This window comes from Delphinus delphis, chromosome 6 (assembly GCF_949987515.2).
Source record: "Delphinus delphis chromosome 6, mDelDel1.2, whole genome shotgun sequence".
Classification (NCBI taxonomy): Eukaryota; Metazoa; Chordata; class Mammalia; order Artiodactyla; family Delphinidae; genus Delphinus; species Delphinus delphis.
This window is the reverse complement of record NC_082688.1, coordinates 99,551,116-99,573,543: the sequence shown is the minus strand read 5'-3', so window position 1 is coordinate 99,573,543 and position 22,428 is coordinate 99,551,116. Positions and strand designations below refer to the sequence as shown.

Sequence of the window (22,428 nt, the reverse complement as noted above, 5' to 3'; positions counted from 1 at the left end):
CGAGGACGTGGGGTGCAGGGGGAGGTGGCGTGGCGGCTTCCCAGGCCCAGGTGCACCTGCTCCCCTGAGCCACATGCCTCTCCGCCGGCGAGGGAGAGGGGCTCACCTGGCATCCGAGACCCCGTCGTAGCACTGCCTGAGGCAAAAGCAGTGAAGTGAGTCCAGCTCCCCCAGAGGGTCTCAGCCGTCCCAGGCGTGTTCAGCCCTACCCCAGGGGGACCTTGTGTCCTGGGTGTGGCTGGTCCAGTTTGCAGAGCACCAAGTAGGCCTGCGTCTTCTGCCCGGCAGAGCAGTCATTCAGGGGTTGATTGCAGTGTAGAGGGGCCTGCGACTGAGGATTCGGAGAGGATTCGGAGAAGCGTGGGTGGTCTGGCCCACGTTAGCATCTCCAGCTACGTGGTGAGCCCATTATGGACACCCAGAGAGTGAGAAGAATCCGCTTTAGTGGCCTTTCTATCTGTTTCATCAAACTCTGCTGCCTGGGCCTACAGCTTTGTTTGGGGCATTATGCGTCAGTCAAGTGTCTATCCTCTGTTTTCTGGCAGAGGTATTCATTACTCTTATGTCACGTGGACTCTTGATTTGTTGAGGCTTTTTCCTGCCCCATCTTTCATCTTCTCTGAGTTGCTCTGGGAAGAACCGACTCTGCTTCTGGTCCTGGGTCTCCCTCTGTGTGCTTCGCAACCCCCCCCGAATAACCACTGCACCGTCACCTCGGCTTGAGGCCGGGGCTCCACCGGCCACTCGGGCTCCCAGCTGCGAGATAGACGCTCCAGCCCCTCAGGCTTTGTGTTCAAGGAAGCTGCCCCATCTTCTATCCAGTTCCAGAAAACCTGCTTGCAGGCTGGCCTGGCCTCCTCCCACACTCATTAGTCAAGGAGTATGCAGCATTCCTGCCTGGGATGCGGTCCTGCCCTGGGTCCACCCCAAGACTGTGTTGCCCTTCCCAGTCAAAGAAGATCCTAGTTACAAAGATTACGCCCATGGTGCCAAAGATGCCAGAGCCTCTGCTGCTGCTCTTTCTGAACAGCCACCCTAGCACTGCCCTGTGGTTCTTGTAGTCCTGGTGGGGCAGGAAGAGCTCCTGCAGTCGTTTTCCTCAAACATTTGGTTTGACAGTTTGGCTGTTTCAACAGTAGAGCATGAGGATTCCTGTTTTTCCGGCAGAGTTGGTAGAAAAGGCTGGGAGTAGCTTGTCATCATTTAATAGGAGTAGAGTCGATTTACAAGGTTGTCTTAGTTTTGGGTGTACAGCAAAGTGATTCCGTTTTTTATATATAGTTATAGATATACATGTATATATATGTATATATACAGGTGTGTATACATGTATATGTACATGTGTATGTGTGTATATATATTTTTCAGATTCTTTTCTGTTATAGATGATTATAAGATATTGAATATAGTTCCCTGTGCTATATAGTAGGACCTTGTTGTTCATCTGTTTTATATACAGCAGTGTGTATCTGTTAATCCCAAACTCCTAATTTATCATTTATCCCTCCCCCGCCTTTCCCCTTTGGTGACCGCAAGTTTGTTTTCTATGTCTGTGAGTCTGTTTCTGTTTTGTAAATAAGTTCATTTGTGTCATATTTTAGATTCTACATATAAGCGATATCATATGATACTTGTCTTTCTATGTCTGGCTTACTTCACTTAGTGTCATAATCTCTAGGTCCATCCATCTTGCTGCAAATGGCATCACTTCACTTGTTGTTAATGGCTGAGTAATATGGGAGTAGATTTCGGTTGCAGGTCTGTCACCTGCTGTTGGCAGCATGAGGTGGTAGGGAGGTGCCAGAGGGAGAGCTGGGACACTTGAGTTATCTGCTGGACTGTCACTACCTAATTGTGACCTTGGACAAGTCATGTCATCTCCCTGGTCTCAGTTTTTTCACTTTTCTAATGGAAGATGCTGGACAGAAGCTTGATCTCCCAGCTTTTCTGATAGCGCCCTCAGAGCAGCTGCCCTTGGCCTAGCTCCTGGAGCACCCCTGGGTCTGGGCCCACTCCCAAGGGGTGCTGTCTCCATCTGCTCAAATGGCTTCCTGAGCTCTGTCCACCCCTGTTCCTCCGTGATTGTCCAGAGAGCTCTCCTGGCTCTGCTAGCTCATCTGTCTTTTGTTTCTTCTGAGATGCCTGATGCTAATTAATAGAACCTGAATCTTTTTGTACCAGGTCAACAGCACGGAGGAGCTGTACCAGGTCAGCCCCTCCATGCTGCAGCATAGGTCTCTGAAACGCGGGGTGGGGGCTAAAGGGCAGTGGCAGCATCAGTGGCATCATGCATTCATGACCTTCTGAGTCTTACCCAGGTCGGTGGAGTGGCCCTTACCCTGTCTTCCTTGCCCTGGCCTTACCCCAAGGCGACATTCTCAGCCTGTGCCCCACCAAGGCCAGGGCCCCATCTATCTCGTTCACAGCAAGATCCCCAAGACCTAGAACAGAGTCTGGCGCTTGGTAGGCGCTCGATACATATTTTTGAATGAGTGGTGAGCTGCCAGCCTGCAGCTCCAAGAACAGCCCGTCTCCAACCCACTGTGGCCGGCAGGTTTGGCAGTGTCTTCCCGAGCCTCAACATGGCTGTGAAACGGCGGGAGCAGGCCTTGCAGGACTACAGGAGGTTGCAGGCCAAGGTGGAGAAGTACGAGGAGAAGGAGAAGACAGGGCCGGTGCTGGCCAAACTCCACCAGGTACCGGGGAGAAGGGGCTGGGGCTGGACAGGGGGCCACGTGGTTCCTCCTTCACCCAGGGACAGGAGGCCAAGTTCCTCCTTCACCCAGGGACCAAGACACCGGATGTCCTGACTCCCCCTACCACCACCATACACACACACACAGCACCTCCACCACCCCCCGTGCCCCACTCAGGAAGCTGGATGAGCCAGCAAGAGCTGTGCCACCCAGAGTCTTGCTCCTCAGGCCCGAGAAGAGCTTCGGCCCGTGCGGGATGACTTTGAGGCCAAGAACAAGCAGCTCCTGGATGAGATGCCGCGGTTCTACAACAGCCGACTGGACTACTTCCAGCCCAGCTTTGAGTCCCTGATCCGAGCACAGGTGAGGCCGCTGCCACCCCGCATGATGGCCCAACACTTCTTCCCTCGGGAGGCAGTCGCGGGCTTTGGAGACCCATCTCATGCCAGCCCCGCCCTGCTCCCCACACCGGAAGCGGGGCTCAGTCACTCTCTGCCCCCAGCCCTGCCCCCGAGGGAGGAATGCAGGGCGCCCCCGGTTGTTGGCTGGAATTCCCGTTTCGGTCTCTCCGTTGCTCTTTGGTTAATCCCAACTTTCACATGAGGTCCCTTGTCGTCCAAGAGTTCTTCGCTGAAGTTCTCTCTCTCCAGGAGCAGCAAGAGGAAACCAGGCCGCACCTCCAGCGCCTCACCCTGATGGGCAGGTCGCTTGCCTGGCGGGCCCAGGTCAGGGACAGGGGCCACAGGTGAAGGCCTTTTTCCGAGGACCCTGCACCCCCTCCCCTCCCTAGTTAGTCCTTCTCTTTTGGTGGAAGACTAGGGGGTGTCTTGACTTTTAGCAACCCTTGGAGGGGTCCCTAAACCCCGGCGAGAGCCATGCGCAGGGCCCCCACCTGGGCGCCAGGCCGTGGTGCATCTTCCAGCGGAAAGGCAGGCCCGCTCGCGTTGGGCGCGGGTGGACGTGCACCATGGTAGCACCGGGCCCGAGACCCCATGCCTCCTGCTACTCAGGGGTGTAAAGACAACGTGTGGCTCCTGCCCTCCTTCCCCCTCCCCCACGTCCTTCAAGCCCTTGGCAGGGAGTGTTCTCCCCATCTGTAAAAGAGAAAAGGTTGAGGTGCCAAAACCAAGAGGTCTTCTCCACGTGGGAAACACCCCCCGCCTCCCGCCCGCCAGGTGACTGCAGGTGCTCAGCACTCGGCCACCTTCCCCACCAGGTAACAAAGCTGAAGGCTCAACATGTCCCCGTCTGCCTCCAGCCCGCCTCGCCGCTGGGCCTGCGTGTCTGGCGCCCTCCAGTGGGCACTCTCGTTCTTACACAGTCCACAATCACAGATACCCAGGAAAAGCCTGGTTCCTGCCTCCCAGCCTGTGTCTTCAGAGAACACCAAACCCCATGGGAATCATGGGATCCGGACACTTGGGATCAGGACCCCTGAGCAGGATTAATGTTGGATCCGGGACTTGTTAGTGACCGTGTCCTTAGGGGCTCAGGGAAAATGAGGCAGAGAGCTACGTGCATAGGGACGTGGAAGGTTCCCATGCTTGCCCCGAGAGCACAGCCCCTGGAGGTGCGGGCTTCCTTTCAGCAGCTTGGCCTGGGCCGGGGACGGTGTGTTTCAGGAGACCTGTGACTTCCCTGTCCTGTGCCGCTGCTCCCGGACCCGCAGTCACCTGCCCTGCCCCCTCCACCCTGTTGCTCACCGGAGACAGCTCCAGGCTGCCCAGGTTGGGAGCCAGGGATACCCTGTAACCAGGCAGCAGGGTGGCGGAGGGTTGTTTACTGCCTCGTCAGCGCCAGCCTCCCCCTCCAGCGGCTGCTGCTGCCATTAGTCACTGGAGAAGTGAGCATTCCTAGTGACTCAGCCTGCGCAGTGCGGCTCAGGGCAGGGAGCTGGGGCGGGGGGGGCCATCCCGCTCCCCCCTCCAGCACTAGCCCGGGCCCTGTCCCCTCAGGTGACAACCCTGTTTGGAGACCTTGATTTAGATCCCCCTCAGCCCAGCTGTGCGAGTGTGGAAGACATGGCCTGGCCTTGCCAGTAATGGCACTCCAGGTTGCTAGAGAAGGAGAGTTCCTTCTCCCCAGAGACAACTTGGGGCTGGAGATGGTAACACGTAGGGGTGTTTGAGTGGTGTGGCACACTTTCTTGAAAGTACATGACTTCATTTGGTTGTGAGGTGGAGACTGAGGCAGAAATGGTCCTTGCCCTCCTCCCCTGGGCCTGCTCAGCTCTCAGCCATCTGAGGGCTGCCCATGGGTCCCCCCCATTCCTCGGCCTGCCCCCGCCTGGTTCCTGTGCGCCTCTCCCATCCCACCTCTGGTGCCTGTGCAGAGGGAAACGTGGAAGTGAGCCTGGCCTCTGGGCCCTGCTTTCCTGGCTCTGCAGCTAAGGCAGTGATTGGCGGTGGGATGAGCTGGGAAGGGACGGAGGCTAGAACCGTGTCCCCTCTCTCACCTTTACTTCTAAGGCTGGCCCAGGGCTTTGGGAGCTGCTGTGCCCTCTCCCATGGATGAGAGCTTCTCCTAGCTTCTGTAAAGCAGTTAGCCCCTGGTCACAGGGCCTGACTCACTGGCGCCCCCAGGACCCGCCGAGGACCCACCCACACCCCCCAGCCCTTCCCCCTCAGCTGCCTGGAGAGCTCGGAGGCAGAGCACCACCCCCCACCCCCACCCGCGCCTCACCAAGGACCCGTCGCTCCCTCTGCCACCCAGGCAGTGGGCAGTGAATGCTCCTGAAGGACCCGGGGCTGTGGTTGCCACACAGCTCAAGGGGAGGGGCGGTGGTGGAGGGAGAGTGGAGTCGAGACCTGCGCTCCACTTCCCACAGGCTCCGGCCCTCCGCCCACCCACCCGCCGTGCCCCGGGGGGCTGGTACCCTGGAGCCCCCACCGCCCACCTCCTCCCGTTCCCACCCCAGGTCGTGTACTACTCGGAAATGCACAAGATTTTCGGAGACCTGACCCAGCAGCTTGCCCAGCCCGGCCGTCCTGATGAGCAGCGGGAGCGGGAGAACGAGGCCAGACTGAGCGAGCTCAGAGCCCTCTCCATCGTGGCCGATGACTGAGCCCGGCCCTCGGAAGTCTCTGAAACACCAGTCGGCCTCTCTAGCTTACGCTTCACGAGCTCAGGCTCGGGCATCAGGGAGCAAAGGGCCCTTGCCTGGGAGAAGGATGGGGATACCGGCAGCTCCCACTGCACCACCCCAGCCCTTGGGAATGAGTCTGGAACCAGGAGCCCCGAGCAGGCTCTCACCTCCCCACTCGTAGCAAGAACCCACCGACAGGTAAGCAGTGTAGACTGTCTTAGGCCCTAAAGAACCGTCCAAAGTGCATCCTGGCCTAGGGCCAGAGCCTGGGCTCTTGTCTGCTCCCTTGAAGTCTTAGCCTGGCTTGCACGGTTGGGATCACTTCTACCTCCAAAAGGGCCACCCTGGGGAGTCACCCACCCTTGCTGCCTTTTCACCTCAGACTCGCCTGTTCTGGGAGAGGCCTCGACACTGCCCTGGGCAATGTGAAAGCCACGGTCTCCCAGCCGCAACAGGCCCCTCACCCCAGCCTCTCGGCAAGACAGCGGCCGGCTCTGCCCACTTCTAGACTTTGGGTCAACTGCGGGGCAGAGCCCCAAGTCTTGCAGCTTCCCTAGGAAGCTGGGACTCAACGCGTGTCAACAGCCTACCCCACAAAATGTCACAGACCGAGTCACAGGCCTCAGAGCAACAACAGTGGGTTTATGTCTCACCTCATTATTTGGGATTTTATTTTTCCAAGTAAAAAGTTTTCAATAAAATGTCCGTGTATTGTTGTGCCGTAACTAAAGAGAGGAGGGGAGGAGCCACCCCAAGTCTTTCCCAGACCCCGCGGCAGCCCCTCTCCTGGGCAGCAGAGCCCAGAGCTGCACCCCTCCACCCTCCGGAGGTGACACCTGCATCGAGCAGAGGCTGCGCTGAGGGTTGGGAGGAGGGCGGAGCACAGGCAGACCTAGAAGAGGAGCGAGGGGAGAGTTACGGAGGACACTTAGTTTGTTTTGACTTTGGTTTATTTAAAAAACAAAAAGCCAAAAAAAACCAAAACAGAACACTTTATATACAAAGTCAAACTGAAACCACGGATTATGGAAAGAGGCGAGACTTATGGGGAACAGGGAAAAGGCTGGGCCAGAGCCAATACCACATTCTGAACATGGGGAGCCAGGGAAAAGAGGTGCTGGTTTCTTCTGGCAAGTCTGGGGTGGCTGGAACAGTGTTCACTGCCAAACACTGCCCAGCGCTAAACGCTCGCTAGCACTGACTGACTGTTCCTGCGATGGCCACGGGAGACCCTTCCCCCCAGAACCTGCTCCTGAAACCTGGCAGGATTTGTGCCATCCGGAGGAAGGGGCTCTTACCCCCAGCCAGCTTCCGCGTCTGTTTCTTCAGTTTATTGGCATCAGACCTTACAACAGACTCAAAAAGCCTTTTCCTCCCGTCTTATTCTAAACTGGAAGAGGACAGGAGAAAGCACAAGACGAAAGGGCCCCAGGAGGAATCCCAAGGTAGAGGGCAAAATGACATTCGAGGGGTGCAGAAGATGTTGGATTTAGTTGCAAGTGGAACCGGCTTCCTCACTCATCCGTCCCACACGGCACAGACAGACCCCACCCTGACGGCCTGAGCTCCTCTACAGAGGCCGAGCACAGGGGTCAGCCACCCCTGCCTATGGCTCCCAGGTCCTGCTCCAGCTTCTTTCTAGAACCAGAAGGGCTCTAACTTCAGCAGGCTCCATCGCTGACCTCACAGGATGGCAGCTCCTGCACCAGGCCCTCAGTTGCTAGGTGCTGGCTCCTCCTTCTCTACCCAGCTGTCTGCCTGTTTGAAACAGATGTCACGAGAATCGGACTCAGAGGAAGGGCCGAGATCCGAGGACTACTGAGCACTTCCTCCTGGGAGACTCCAGGGTGCCAGCTGCTGACTGATCGATTCCATAAGAAACTAGCGCATGGAGGCGGAAGCAAGGCAAACCTGGGCCCGGCCCCGTGCCGGCTGCCCTGACCCAGCCTCCCCGCCCGGCGGCCGGCTCTCCCAGGAGGCTCACCTTTTCAACCATCCGCTGCACCTCAAGCTGCAGGGGAGTCAGGCGCCTTCGGAACTCCTGTAGCAGCCGCTGAAGCTGGTGCTTCTGTCGCTCCGCCGTCCGGGCCGTCTCCTCAGCCTCAGCCAGCCGGGTTCTCAGCTCCTGCATCTCTGCGGCCAGCGTCTTATTCGTCACTTCAGTGGCCGAGAAGCGGTTATGGCTCTCCTCTGGCGGGGGAAGACAGGAAAGACTGCCAAGCTAAGGAGGGGAGTGTAGGGCCAGAGGGCTGGAGGCTGAGGGGCGGGCCTCCCGCTCGGCTCCTTGCGTCTGCGCCCGGCTGCAACAGGTCCCCGCGCCGCCAGCCACTCACCCAGCTTCAGCTCCAGTGTGTGAATCTTGTTCTCCAGGTAGAGCCGCCCGCTGTCCTGCTGCTCCGCACGCTGCAGCAGGTTCCCCACGTTGATGAGGCTGCCGTTGTGGGACACCAGGCCCTTGTGCTCCACAGGGGCAGCGCCCGGCTTGGCACTCTTCCCAGGAGGAGGTAGCAGGTCCAGGTTTCCTAGAAGGGCCGTGAAAAGACTCAGGGACGGTCCCGGGAGAAAGCAGCCTGCTCCGCTGTCCCCAGAAGGCCGCAGAGCACAGTACGCACCGAAGAGCACCTCCTCAGGGAGCCCCCCGTCCGGGCCCTCCGGGCGGCTGTACTGAAGGCTCCGATACTGGCAGATGTTCTGGGCCACCACCCTGCTGACCAGCTGTTTGGCCTGTAGGAAGCACACACCCAAGATGCCCACGGATGAGAAGGTGCAAGTCCCCCCACAATGGCGTGCAAGAACCTAGAACCACAGCATCCCGAGCCGCGCATGCACACGAGGATGTCGGGCGAGGCATCTCAGAGAGGCCTAGGGCGGGGCGTGAGAAGGCACCTGCTCTGCGCTGAGCCGGAGCCCAAGGGTAAGCAGGATCCTCTCCAAGTCTCGCCGATGCAAGTAGCCACACCAGTTGGCATCAAAGAAGACAAAAGCAAGAAGACAGTCCAGAGGGAGCACAGGAGAGGGGTCCAGCTCCTTGGGCTAAAAGAGAAACAAGGAAGAACAGGATTTACAAACAGGTCCCTTGATGCTCAATCACCCAGGACGAAGCCCTTATAAAATCAAGCCGCTTGATATTTAAAATGGATAACCAACAAGGACCTACTGTATATAGCACAGGGAACTCTGCTCAATGTTATGCGGCAGCCTGGATGGGAGGGGAGTTTGGGGGAGAATGGATACATGTACATGTATGGCTGAGTCTCTTTGCTGTGCACCTGAAACTGCCACAACATTGTTAATTGGCTATACTCCAACATAAAAAGAAAAGTTTAAAAAACACAAAAAGAATCTAGCAGCTTGGCTGACACACTCACACCTTCCAGTTAGAGACCTGACCCTGGGCCAGGCAAGTCCCTTGGCCTGTAACCAAAGGCGTCTTTGGGGCATTTTCACCCCAGGGGCTGTCACACAGAGGAATCTTGGGTGCTCCCAGGTCAGACAGCTCGCTTAGATCCGCCCTGATGGAGATACCGAAGTGCTCGCCTGGATCCTACGAGCATGCCATCCCATAAGCCAGGAACCACCTTTCGTCCTTCGTCTATCAGAAGATGCCAGAGGTCATTTAGGAAAAGCACCCCTTTCCCAGGAGTGAGTCAGAGGCCTTGCTAAGCTTTCCTATCACTGAGACCCAGAGAGGCACAGAGGTCTCACCATGTCCTGAAGGGATGAGAACTCCATCTCTGACTGATTCGAGGCAACCGACCGGACCTCGGAATCCTCCAGCTTGGCTCCTGCTACAGAAAGCCAGAGATGAACTTGGAGCTGGGAGCACACAGGCCCGGACTGGCTCCACACACAGCCAGGACGGGAGCCACAGAGCCAGGAAGCCGCCACCCGGGCAGGCGCCAGACATACCGAACTCCTCCTCCCCATCGTCCCTCAGCAGCAGCAGTTCGGGGTCCAGGGCCATCTCGCAGAGGTCCTCGGACACCTCGCCCCGGGGTTTCTCTTCTTCCTCTCCCCCAGAAGATGGGGGTTTGGGCAAAAGCCCGTCTTCCTTCTAGGAGAAGCAGACCAAGATGATGAGAGGAACTGCCCCTGTGACTACCAACAATAACAACGGTTAACATCTGTGCGTCAGCCGCGTTCAGGCACCGCGCCGAAGGCGCGTACACAACGTCTCATTTAACACACTTCGTTACATGGGGGTCACAGAGCAGACCAGGGCGAGTTCCAGATACCTGGGATTTTCCTCAAGAGTCAATCTCAGTCCCGTAAGAAATTTGTTTACTTGACAGTATTTAGGCAAGAAGACGACCCATGTGCTTTAGAAATGTTTAAGAAAATGCAGTGTTCTAGTTAACCGTCAGGTAATCGAAACACCTGTACCCATCAAAGCATTCCTATTAATGGAGACTTCCATGCTGCCGTGTCAACCACGCTTCCCTTCACTGCTCCAGGCCCGCCTCCCTTCTCCCAGGTACACCAACCACCTCCGGGCTGTGTGGCCACGTGGGAGAGTTAGGCGCCCCGCACCTGAGTCACACCAGGGTCACAGAGCGCGTGTGCGCAGTGAGCGAGGGGTGATGAGAGGAGAGCCCTAAAGCACTCTGAGCAGCGCTGGTGCCACGCAGCGCCCCAGTTGTGTTCAGCATTACCATGTGCAGCCCCAGTGCCCGTGCACGGGGGCAGAGGTACTCACCGGCGGGGCATCTGACTCGGCAGCTGTGCCCTCACTCTGTACCTCATCCTTGGACTCCTTGGACTCCTCCTTGACCGCTTCTTCCTCCTTGGCCGCCTCCTCCTTCTCAGGTTCAGGTGCGGCCACGACCTTTTCAGGAAGGCTCAGCAGCATCTTATAAATCCTATAGCCAAAATCCCTCTGCAGCATCTCCAGAAACAGCTCAGCCAACACCATCACCTGGTGGAAGAGGCAACAACGGGCCACGAGCATCAAAAAATGGGGTATTCCAAACCCCACCATCCTATACGCCCTGCCCCACAGGCCCCAGACTCCTACACCTACCTCAAAAGAGATCCTTTCTTTTGGCCTCCGGTCCTCCACGATACTATGGATGGACAGGTTTACACAGCTGGGGCGTGCCATGACAGCAGGTTCTAGAGGGGGTGGAGGGGCCTCTGGGAGATCGGTGTCCATTTCCTGCTGTGCAGTGACCTCCGGATTCTCTGCATTCTGTTTAGAGGTGTCTGCTGCCTGCTCTGATGCATCAGCTGCCTGTTCTGTAGGCTCTGTTTCCTGTGACGAAAAGTCAAGAGCTATGACCATCTGGGTCCAGGGGTTAGGGCCCAGGGCCCCTACTTTCCCCACGTGTTCGTAAGGCTCAGCCTTACCACTGGCACCTCCTGGGGCGGGGGAGCTGCCTCTGCAGCTTTCTGCTGGCACAGGGCCTCCCACTCTTCCAAAGTAGGCATGATGGTCCAGATGTCCGGCAGGTACACCACCACGGTCTGGAGCCGCCTCGGGGGTCCCAGCTGCAGGTACTGAAACTCGGCAAAGCGCCACCTGCTCACAGCAGAAGGAAAAATGCAGAACTGACCCATGACATTTGTGAGGGCTTCAGTTTCCAATCAGCATTTAATATGCACATACTGTGTGCCAAATTCTGACAGTACAGAAATAAAACATAGACCAAGTCTTCAAGAAATGGTTAGTCAGTGGGGAGAGACAAGTAAGCAGACAATTACTATCCGAGGTGCCATGGCAACAAGAAGGAGCACGGAATGTGGCTGTGGGGCCACACCTGACGAGCCTTGGAGGGTCAGCTGGCCTTCAACACACTTACACACCCCTCGCCGTGCTCACGACCACTGCGAGGGCTGGAGGGAGGGGGGTGATGAGCAGGGACTAGGGAACAGACGGGAACTAACAGGTCAGAAAGGCCCAGCAGAAGCCTGGCTCCCTGCCGGGTCTCGCCACTCACTGGGCAGCCACAGACAACAGCTCGGGCAGCCACTCACCACTTGGTGCAGGCACTCAAGTCGATGCCGGTCTGGGCTTGCGCGCAGCGGATGGCAGTGCGGACGAGCACCTGCGGGTCGCCCTTGGGGTCGAGGCCATCCAGAGAAGGAGACCACTCGCCCCCCACCAACACTACCTCCTCTTCTTTCTGGCCCAGCAAAAACTGCAAAAAGAGACCAGGGGTAAGAAACGAAAAACCAATCATGTGGGTCTCCCACAGGGAGGCAACCTGCCACCAGTGGGGAACAAAGGGTCCGCCACACTGGGGGCGGGAGGGGTATCTCTACCCATGAATGTGAACCCCATATAATTCTGATAAGAAAGAACATCTCTCAGCCATGCTGTCCTCCCGGTAAAACGACTGGTATCTCAGCCCCGAAACCCCGCTTCTATGAGTTCCTGAGCAGGAGCGGAGCTGACAGGAACTGAACATCATCAATGAGTGAGTCTTGCCTCCTGGGCTCCAGCTCTTACTTTAATTTGCTTCAGAGGATGTTCTGGCGTCTCCCTTGGCTCAGTCATGTCATCCACGAAGAGCATGCAACAACGATACAATTCCTCCAACCCCGGGGAAGAGAGCAGCAGTACCTGGTAGGGACAGCATAAAGGAGACACTCGAGAGCTTTCTCAGCCTCCAACAACGGGATAAAGAGGCAGGACCCCAGCCAACTCACCTTGGAACTGTAAGCAGGGTCACTGTCTGTGGACGTGGGCTCAGCACCAGCGTCTGGAGCTGGCTCCTTCTCAGAAGATGCCTGGATGCGGCTTGGATGATGGAGGGAAAAGGGCTGGCTCAGAGGGAAGGCCGACAGCCAGCTCAGGTGCACAGCCAGAAAATCTGCGGGAACCAGCAGGGTGCGGTAGCGGCGCTGGAGTTCTAAGAAGTCACAGGTGGAGCTATGGGAAGAAAGCAAGGGAGTCCAGATGGAGCCAAGACTAAATTATTTTTAAAAATGGAACCATAAAAGACTTGAAAGAAAAAGGGAGCAGATTATTTTATAATCTGAGAAAAGAAGAGCTTTCTAAGTAAGACACTTCTGAAAAGATAAAAATGGATCAGACTTGACCATTAAAATGTCACAACCTCCAGTGGCAAAATAAAGTCAATCTGGGGAAGGAAAACAAAAAAAGACATCTGCAATATGTGACAGAGAAAAGGGTCACTGTCTTAATATAAAAGGAACCCACAAGTCACTAACAAAGTTCACAAGTCTAAGAGAAAACTGGAAAAACGGACAGCAACAGATAACTTAGAAAAAGAAATGAGACTTAGGAGCTCATGAAAACATGCTCAATCTCACTCATAATTAAATTCAAATCAGGGTATCACTTTTCACCTATCAGACTGACAAAGATCACAAAGCTGGATAACAGTGTTGGCAAAGGCTGGGGGTGCAAGAACCTCACACCTCGTGTGAGAACGTAAACCGATGCCGCCTCTGTGAGCGGCCTGGCAATACCTGTCAAGGCTGACAGACCTGTGAGCCAGCTGCTCCATTTCTAGGAATTGAGCGCAATAAAATGCTCGCACCTGTCCACGCAGACGTATAGAGAAGGATGTTTATTATTACAACAATGTTTAGGATAATTAAAGACTAAAAATGGAGAACTGGTTAAATAAATTCTGGTCCATTCATTTAGTAGAATGCTGTGCAGTTGCTAAAAAGAATGAGATCAGTCTAATAAACTTTAACGTAGAATAAATTCCAAGACAAGTGAAAAAGCAAAGTACTGAACGGTATGTACAATAGGTTTCCAGTTGTGTTTTAGGAAAAAAACCACAGCTGTGTGTGTGTGGCTAATTGTTAGCGGTCATGTTCTGACCACATGAGGAGGCTCTATATTCACCCCTCCAGTGGTGATGATGTGGGGACCAGTATCTCATCAGATTAACCTTGGGAGGCAGGTGGGTCAGCATGGAGAAAAACAAGCCCTGCCTGGGCCTGGAGAGAGGAAGCGGTGACAGGGGAAGAGCAGTGGCAGCCCTCCTTCCCTGCCATCTTGAGGAGGTGGTGCCAGGAGGCTGCCCTCACCTCAGCTCGGACTTAGGTGGACTTGGCTCTGGGGCCTTATCTCTAATACAGCAGCTGGAGCCCTGCATCTCCCCTGCTAGATGGAATCTGGAATTGCTCATCTACCTCTCAGTCAGTGAGTTTCTACGTGTGCGGAGTAAGCTTGTGGGCCAGTGTCCTCATACATGCTGTAGCACTTAAAAAATAATTTACAGCTTCCCTGGGAAACCAGTCCCACGGTTCCTATGACCCCCAGTTTCTACCTGACTTACAACTGGTATTGGGCACCTGGATTTTGATTGATAAGCCTTAATTACAGCCTGGCCTAACAATTTCTGGTGATCAAATCATAAAGTTCTATCAAGGGCACCCATGTCAGTGGTGCTATGCTGGTCAGAACTTGAGATTTTGAAGTAAAAAATCTGTCACATTAAAAAACAAAAGTGAAACAAAAAGGTCACGAGCGCACGCACGCACACACACACATACACTCACTCACTCTTACTCCCAGACTATATCTCACTTACACAAGAAACTGTTACCAGCTACAAGTCTCAGCCCCCACCCCAGCCTCACCACTCACCTGTCCACAGTGTAGGGAGTGAGATGGACTCGGTAAGGAGGCAGGTCATGCCTTGGTTTCTTAGCACCCCAAGGCTCTCCACCAGCCCGCTGTTTGCGTTTCTTGGAGTCATAGTCATCGCTGGAGGTTGATCCATTACCAGAAGGAAGAGACCACACTGTTACATATAGATTCAGTACATACTGGCCTAAAAAGAACTGGAAACCATCTGAATCCCCAACTTTAAAAATAAAGAAGCCATGCTAACAGTCATATAAGAGTGCTACAAAAGACATTAAGATATTTAAATGCTTTTAATAACACAGAAAACCATTCATGTTAAACAAAAAGAATTATATGGACACTACACATACAACAGTGCCTCAAATGTGCCCAAAAAAAGCTTTAAAAGGAAATATTAATGGTGGATGCCTCTGACAGATAAAGGTGATGAATAATTTTCTTATATTTAATATAATTTTTTGAAATGAGAAGAAGAATTTAACTGATTTTTTTTTTACTAAGATATATATACATATGGCACCATGCTACGGGTTCTGTCAAGTTTCATTAAAAGAGACAGTTTTGGGGCTTCCCTGGTGGCCCAGTGGCTGAGAGTCCGCCTGCCGATGCAGGGGACGCGGGTTCGTGCCCCGGTCTGGGAAGATCCCACACGCCGCAGAGCGGCTGGGCCCGTGAGCCATGGCCGCTGAGCCTGCGTGTCCAGAGCCTGTGCTCCGCAACGGGAGAGGCCACAACAGTGAGAGGCCCGCGTACCGCAAAAAAAAAAAAAAAAGACAGTTCTGGTAAAAACCCTTAACACTACACATTAGAGTCATAAAAATACTGAAACCCTTCGATCCAGTAATTTCACTCTTAAAAACTTATCCCAAGGAAGTTAATTCAGAAGAAGAAAAAAGGTTATATATAGTAGAAGAAATTCAAGCCGAGTAAGAAAACCACGTGTGGCACTTCCCTGGTGGCGCCGTGGTTAAGAACCCGCCTGCCAATGCAGGGGACACGGCTTCGAGCCCTGGTCCGGGAAGATCCCACATGCCGCGGAGCAACTAAGCCCGTCTGCCACAACTACTGAGCCTGCGCTCTAGAGCCCGCGTGCCACAACTACTGAAGCCCCTGTGCCTAGAGCCCGTGCTCTGCAACACGAGAAGCCACCACAATGAGAAGTCCACGCACCGCAATGAGGAGTAGACCCCGCTCACCGCAACTAGAGAAAGCTCGCGCGCAGCAACAAAGACCCAACACAGCCAAAAATAAAATAAATAAATGTATAAAAAAAAAAGAAAACCATGTGTGTATCTAGCAATCCTGAATTTTCATAGTAAATAAGTACAGTAATCATACAGCCATTAAAACAATTATGAGGATTACAGTGCAATATGGAACAGATGTTCGATAAGAACGTATAAAAAAATCTGAACTCAAAGATTTAAATTATAAAAAGTATGCATATATATAGACAAAGACTAGAAAAGAACATGGGGGGAAAAAGTAGCAGAAAGTAAATTTGCTTTTCAAAATTATTTTCTAAAGGTCTTTAAGAATGGTTACCTTGGGGATGGGGGGGAAGATAAGGGTAAGAGATTAAGAGGTACAAACTACTATATACAAAATAAATAAGATACAAAGGTGTAATGCACAGCACAGGGAACATAGCCAACATTTTATAACTTTAAATGGAGTACAACTGCTATGTTGTACACCTGGAACTAATACAATATTGTAAATCAACTATACTTTAATTTAAAAGTTTTTAAATGGCTACCTTTAAAGGAAAAGAGGGAATGATATATTTTTATAGTATTTTTAACTTTATATAATAGCATGCACTACTTTATACATTTTTGTAATAAATCACTTATTATAGTATCACTATGTTATGGGGGCAATAAAAAAAATAATAGAAGAGAAAAAACCTTTAGACCACCATAAAATGCCAGACTGATAAGGGGAAAAAACCCCCATGTCTCACAAGAGAAATAAAATCAATTGTCAATTCTTCGTGCTGAGGTAATGCCAAGTTGATTATATTTACCAGAAGGTGTCTACTCTTTCCCTTTAGACCTGCCTGGGTTGTTTCCCTAGTCATTACACCCCTGAGTAACAAACTTGATTATATTTAACACAAAGTTTTTCTTCTTTTCTCATATTTCTGCCTGGGTAATTTCCTTGTTCATAGCATCTCCCTCCAAAAGCTGCCTTCTAATCTTGCCCTTGTGGGATGTCAGTGCTTCTGTGTCTCTAACAGAAGAACTGTTGCAAAGTCATTTTAACAACTCTCTTCAGCTCACCCATGACTGAAGTGAACTCTTCAGTAAATGCTGTCAACCTCAAGTTAAAGTGGATGTTCCACTGAATTCTGTAAACTCAGCAAGCAGTTTTCTCCCCTTACCGTGTATTGCCAGGAACAGGTTATAAGGCATGGCCAGTGGAAGCCATCTCCGTAACCTCAGCAGGATACTGAGATGGTATATCCAGCTGGATAGCCCTGTCCAAAAACCGCAGTAGTCCAGCATTAGCAATCCAAAGGAGACACTGTTTCCTGCCTCCCAAAACCTGAAGTTCAAAATAAAACCTGGTTTCCAGTCAAACGCTAACATGGGTGACTCCATTATAAATTGTTGTTCCCCCTCAGGGTGACCTCATTCCTACTGCCCCCTTTGCAGAATGAGTCTGCAAATTCTCTCTACTGACTGATGGTAATATCTCCCTCCCAATGGTCATGTCTCCTTTCTCGAGAAGCCATGACACTGAAGCATTATGGCCAAAGTAACAGAACATAGGTCTTGCACGGGGCTTGGCATGTCCAGGACAATCAAATGCAACTGGCTATATAGAAAGGCTGAATGTGAACCTAAAGCAGGAAGTCAATAGCAGCCACTGATTTCCACCCAGGCTACATTATCCCCGAGGGCACCTGCTGTGATTTTGAATGAAGCCTTTAATAAACTCATGGAATGTAAGAGGTGGAAAGTCCTTGTAAATTTTGAAGACCAAGAAGATGGGTGTATGCAAGACGTATACCAGTAACTTGAGAATGAAAGTGTTTCAAGCAGAGACACTGTGGAAAACAATCCTACACAATCAAAGCTTTCCCGCCTCCTTAGTGTTCACGTGACCTATCCCGAGGGAACAAACAGTAGCTTCAGCACAGAGCCTAGCTACATCACTTTGCCTAAACTTTTTCTCTGAGGAACTCCATGCTCCTTTTACATGTTCTCAGTGGACTGCATTCTCAGCCCTTACCATGTAATAATCTACTGGCCTCTGGGATAGGGGGCTGTTTCCTTCTCAGAACAGTTCTTATTTCAGAAGAGAACCAGAACATGAGAACACCTTCTAGAGTGATGGAAATGTTCTATATCTTAATAGGGGTGAGAGTTACACAGGATTTTCCATTTGTCAAAACTGTCCATCTAAGATTTGTGCACATCAACCTAAATAAATTCTACCTTAAAAAAAAAAATCAAGTACAAGGCAGGGAGCAGATGACAAAGAATGGCAGATACTGATACTTGTTTAAGCTGGGTGATGGGTATGTGAAGGTTCATCATCCTTTTTTACTTACTATGCTTATACTTGAAATTTTTCATAATAAAATTTAAAATGAAGACGGACAGAACTAGAACAAGTCTTCAAAGCAAACTAGTCTAGAGCGTAAGCCCTAGGGATATAAACAAAAGCTTTTAGGGAGAGAGTAAGGCAGGATAAGGAACATGTGAGCCAGAGAGAACAGGAAGTACGCTCCTCCTGGCAGCCCCCAACGCTCACAGATGATACAGGATGGCCTGGGATGCCCCAAAGGCCCAAATCCACCATGCCTGCTCCACAAAAGGCCATGTCTGCATATCCATGGCACAGACCTGGATTTCTGGGCAGAGTGCAACACACACAGTCTACCACACCACTGAACTGTACAGTGTATTTAAAGAAACACATTTTAGACTAAGAATTAAATTATGCACTGGAGGAAACTAAAAGACAAAACAAATGCACAAACATAAAAAAACCAGAAACAGACTCACAGGTATAGAGAACACACTGGTGGTCACTAGAGGGGAGGAGGTTGGGGGGAATGGGCAAAATAGGTGAGAAGGTATTAAGAGGTACAAACTTCCAGTTACAAAACAAGTCATGGGGATGTAACATACAGCACAGAGGATACACTCAATGATATAGTAATAGCTTTGTATGGTGACAGATGGTAACTACCTATTGCGGTGATCACCTCGTAATATATAAAAATAGCCAATCTACTGGTATAATATTGTAAACTATGCTTCAATTTTAAAAATACACTGCAGAGTTACTTTTTTTGGACAATTACTATTTTCTTGATAGTTTTGATTCTTGGTGTCTCAATCTTATGCACAAGAAATAAAAAGGAAAATTATATTATTAAAAAATTCAATGTGATACTTTGAAAAATGAATTACACCAAATCCCTACTTGCTGAACCAGCTTATGAAGTTCTGATATTTGTATATACATCTCAATGTATCAGCCTATTTCAGGGTAAAGAGACTAGGATCTAGCTGTTGAAAGAGAATGTTAGTGTCAACAGGTGGCAAAAAAAAAAAAAAAAAGGTACATTCTCTTAGAGGCAAATAAAATAAAACACCTTTCCTTTCTTGCTTGACCATCCTCTTACCTTCGGCCTGGATCCAATCGTCCATGAGGGCCCCGAGCAGGAAATCTGTTCAGGTGGCTCAGATGAAGCGTATGGGATGTTTGGAAGAGACTCAGAGCTGCAGAAAGGAAATGGCTGGTGACTCAAAACCTCCTAAATATTTGCCCAACTTTCCTGTACCTTTCTTCCAGTGCGTGAAATACCCACATCTATTCTGAGAGCAGCAACCTAACAGTTACAAGTCCATTCATCCCAAGTACCCCATAAAGCCACACGCCCAATATCCATGCCACTGGTACTCACGCTTCTGAGGAAAGAGGGGGGGAATCCGGTGAGGCTGGAAGATCAGCTGGGGCTGAGCTCCCAGAATCCCTTGCTTCTGGCCCAGGGCTGCCACATGTAGAAGGGGAGGTGCTGGGGACTTCAGTAGGGGCTGCAAGACAGTAACCAGGAAATTCAGGGCATCCCATGGCTGACCTGCTCACTACCTTGGAAAGATGCAGCCCCAACCCCTTGACCAAAGTAAGGTTCCCTCCCACGCCTTTCCAATAAACATGCCAAGGAGAGATGAATACCTGGTTGGAGAGCGTTTGCACCTTGACAGCATTCCAGGGCACTGCCTGGCCTGGGTTGTATGCAGCCTTCACCAGCACCTTCTCACCCAGCTGGGGCAGCCGGCCCTTCACCACACTGCCAGCACACAAGCCAGGAGACCCAGTCAGGAGAGAAACCCTGGCCAAGCCACCCTGACTGTCCCTATGAGGCCCTTGCCATCAAGATTTCTCACACCTTGCATAACAACAGCAAAGCAATGGCATTACAGGGGACCCACCAGCATGGTGACAGAACTGAGTCCAATAAGCATTTCCAGAAGGGGATCAGCCTCAAGCCTACCTTAGCTGAAAAAAGACCTCTTCATCCACCACCCCAAAGTAGTCATGCAAACTGGTAACAATGCCAGTGAAGACCCGCTGCTTCTCTCCACCCTATAAGAGAAGAGTGCAGTTTAAAGGTAATAGGGAGCATTTGTCCATGCTCTGCCATTAGCATCTCATCTTCATCCACCCCGCCCCACCCTCAGCTCAATCAGAGTACTGCACGGATTCCCATGGAAGGAAGCATACATATAGAAAGAAGCATATGTACAGTGAACACAATCAATCTACTGGGGGGAGTCATGCTGATTCTTGGGTCATAAGCTTCTTCTAAGATTTCCAGTTCTTTAATTCCAAGAAGCACCCTAGAGATCTCCCTAGAGCCAGAACCTAGGACTCCCCAGTCACAGATGTCTAGTCACCTGTGGACTGGCCAAGGACAGGAGTGTCAGGAAGGATGAACACTGTGATGTAAGAATGAAAGCATCGGGCAACCATGCATGCTGGGGTAGTCCCGAGTGCCGAAACTCACTAGATAGGATGCCCAACCTACCTGAAGGTGCCTGGCATTTTGGGACAGGTCTGTGGCCACGGGAGGAGTGAGCAAACCAGGAGGAGGACCCAAAAGAGATGTTGAAGCTGCGCCTATTGGAACACAGAAGCAATCCAGAAACTGCACCTACCATCTTAAGCACTAGTCCAGCTAGAGGAAACGGTAAACCCAAAGAGCAAAGTGGATCCAAGCATGTCCCACACAGGGTTTCGCCGACAACTACTGTGGTCATGCTTTTTCCTAAGAAAAGTCAGCAGCAAATTGCACTCCACCAGGGAAACCCCAAAAGCCACATTTTGAAAGACTAACTCCAAAACACACACTTCCCAGTACTAGGCCAGGTAGAGATAAAGGTGTTCACCTGAGAAGTTGCGTCCCCCTGGTAGTGGGTTGATCCGCTGGCGCTTAAACTGGGACATTGGGAATGCTGTCCTCTTTCAGAGTCTTGGGGAAAAACCTTCAATCAGAAAAGAAATAAATTAACAGCCCATAGGGAAATTTTCCATCTACCCCAAAAAAGGAACTAAGGATCTTAAGGAAAATGGAGAGATGGATACTGAGAAGGAAAGGAGGAGACGGATGGCGAGAATATGAAAAGGAGCAGGAAATGGAGAAATTACAATGTTCCAGTCAGCCCTCACAATAATCTAGTGGTGGGTGATACTGTTATGTTCTTTCAACGAAAAGGAAACTGAAGCTCGGAGGGACTGAGACTTGCCCGAGGCCACATAACCAGGTAGGTACAAAACTAGGACTCACACCCAGATCTCCCGACAACTTAGAGCTCCTCTCACTATGCCACGCCACCCTCAGATGGTTGGGGAGAGTGGAGGGTTGGAAAGAGCCCCGATGACATTCATTCATTCAATGCATCCGCCAAAGAGTTCCACGCAAGGCCCGGAAAAATGGAGGAGGCTGCTGCCGGAGAGGAGATGGTGTGGGCCCTCTCCCCGGAAGCCCGGCCCGTTGTTCCCCGGACGGGCGGGTGGGAAGACAGCTCCGTGGCCCGGCCGAACGCGAATCCGGCTGCGCGCCCGCCCTCTTGATCCCGCGCTCCCCGGCCCTCGGCTCCCGCCTCATCAGCCGCCGGCGCCGAGTCTCCCGGGGCGGGCCGCGGCCAGGCCACCGTGGGAGGACGAAGGCGCGCGGCTTCTCCTCCTCCCGCCCGCCCCCAGGGCCGAGACCGTTGCCAGGGAGACGGAACTTGCAGGCCGAAGGGGGGCTCGGCCCGTTCCGCGCCCGGATCATCTTCGAGGCCCGGCCCTCGCAGCCCCTCGGCCAGGGGAGGGGCGAAGAGGCAGAGGGGCGGCGGAAGGCCCCGCAACCCACCTGCGGGCCAGGGCCGCGACACCGGGGGGACAAAGACACCCGGAACCACCACAGCCGCTGCTGCTGCCGCCACCGGAAACGCCTCTCCGGAAGCGCGACCACTGGTCGGAAGCTGCCTCTCTCCCGGATATGGTCCCTCCCTCCTCTCCACTGACCTGTCCCTTCCCCCACCCCGGCCTGCCATCCCGCTCCAACTGTGGAGCGGAAGTGCGCTTTCCCCGATCGGATGCGCGTTAGGAAGCCGCGCCTCAGTGGTGTCCTCTCTTACGTGTCCCATTAGAAAAGCAGGCTTCGGAGAATTGGTTCCTGGCCCCAAGACTGCTGGAGCTGGAGCCCCAAACATAAGGGAGCACCTATGCCTCATTCTGGCAGATCCCAAGACCGCAGCAGCAAGAGAACCAGCTGACTGGAGGAGGAGGAGGAGAACCATCTGACCTCCTCCTGACTGGAGGAGGAGGATGCATGATCAGTGGCCATTTCCAGAAGACATCCCTGTGTCTGATTCAACCATCCCTAGCCCTACCCTTCTGTTGGCGGCACACCCCTCCCCACACACCTCCTGCGTACCTGCAGGAGACTAAACTTTCCCCCTTTCTCAATTAACAAAGAGCTAGGAACCTAATAGGCCATATAGTAAGATAAACCTCCACAATATTTAGGTATACATTTACAAAGAGTTCTCACAATCATTTCC

The 22,428-nt window shown here is 52.4% G+C and overlaps 2 protein-coding genes across 9 annotated transcripts in view; one reads left to right on the top strand and one right to left on the bottom strand.

The window, feature by feature from the left end:
- Positions 1–6,431, top strand: part of BIN3 (bridging integrator 3) — a 44,250-nt gene extending 37,819 nt beyond the window's left edge. For 2 of the 4 annotated variants that reach the window (XM_060015162.2, XM_060015163.2), the window contains 3 exons: positions 2,555–2,696; positions 2,925–3,059; positions 5,614–6,431. In XM_060015162.2, coding sequence (XP_059871145.1) covers positions 2,555–2,696; positions 2,925–3,059; positions 5,614–5,760 — 424 coding nt within the window. In that variant the 3' untranslated portion in view covers positions 5,761–6,431. Of the gene's footprint in view, positions 1–2,554; positions 2,697–2,924; positions 3,901–5,613 lie in introns of those variants that run through there. The other 2 variants (XR_009519929.2, XM_060015161.1) reach the window with 2 other exon arrangements.
- Positions 6,432–6,569: 138 nt separating this feature from the next.
- Positions 6,570–21,869, bottom strand: CCAR2 (cell cycle and apoptosis regulator 2). 5 transcript variants are annotated; one of them, XM_060015160.2, is made up of 21 exons: positions 21,735–21,869; positions 20,767–20,862; positions 20,406–20,497; positions 19,872–19,963; positions 19,553–19,667; positions 19,281–19,410; positions 18,999–19,095; positions 14,351–14,470; positions 12,430–12,652; positions 12,230–12,343; positions 11,755–11,918; positions 11,128–11,299; positions 10,802–11,032; positions 10,478–10,696; positions 9,691–9,835; positions 9,487–9,566; positions 8,668–8,814; positions 8,394–8,505; positions 8,115–8,303; positions 7,766–7,971; positions 6,581–7,539 (listed from the first exon to the last, which is right to left on the bottom strand). In XM_060015160.2, the coding sequence occupies exons 2-21, from the start codon at positions 20,822–20,824 to the stop codon at positions 7,495–7,497; spliced, it is 2,751 nt and encodes a 916-aa protein (XP_059871143.1). In that variant the 5' UTR covers positions 20,825–20,862; positions 21,735–21,869; the 3' UTR covers positions 6,581–7,494. The 5 variants fall into 5 exon arrangements, with proteins under 5 accessions (XP_059871140.1, XP_059871138.1, XP_059871139.1 ...); XM_060015158.2 differs by having other exon boundaries at positions 6,582–7,539; positions 9,487–9,569; XM_060015157.2 differs by having other exon boundaries at positions 6,570–7,539; positions 8,115–8,505; positions 10,520–10,696.
- Between the last annotated feature and the right edge of the window lie 559 nt (positions 21,870–22,428).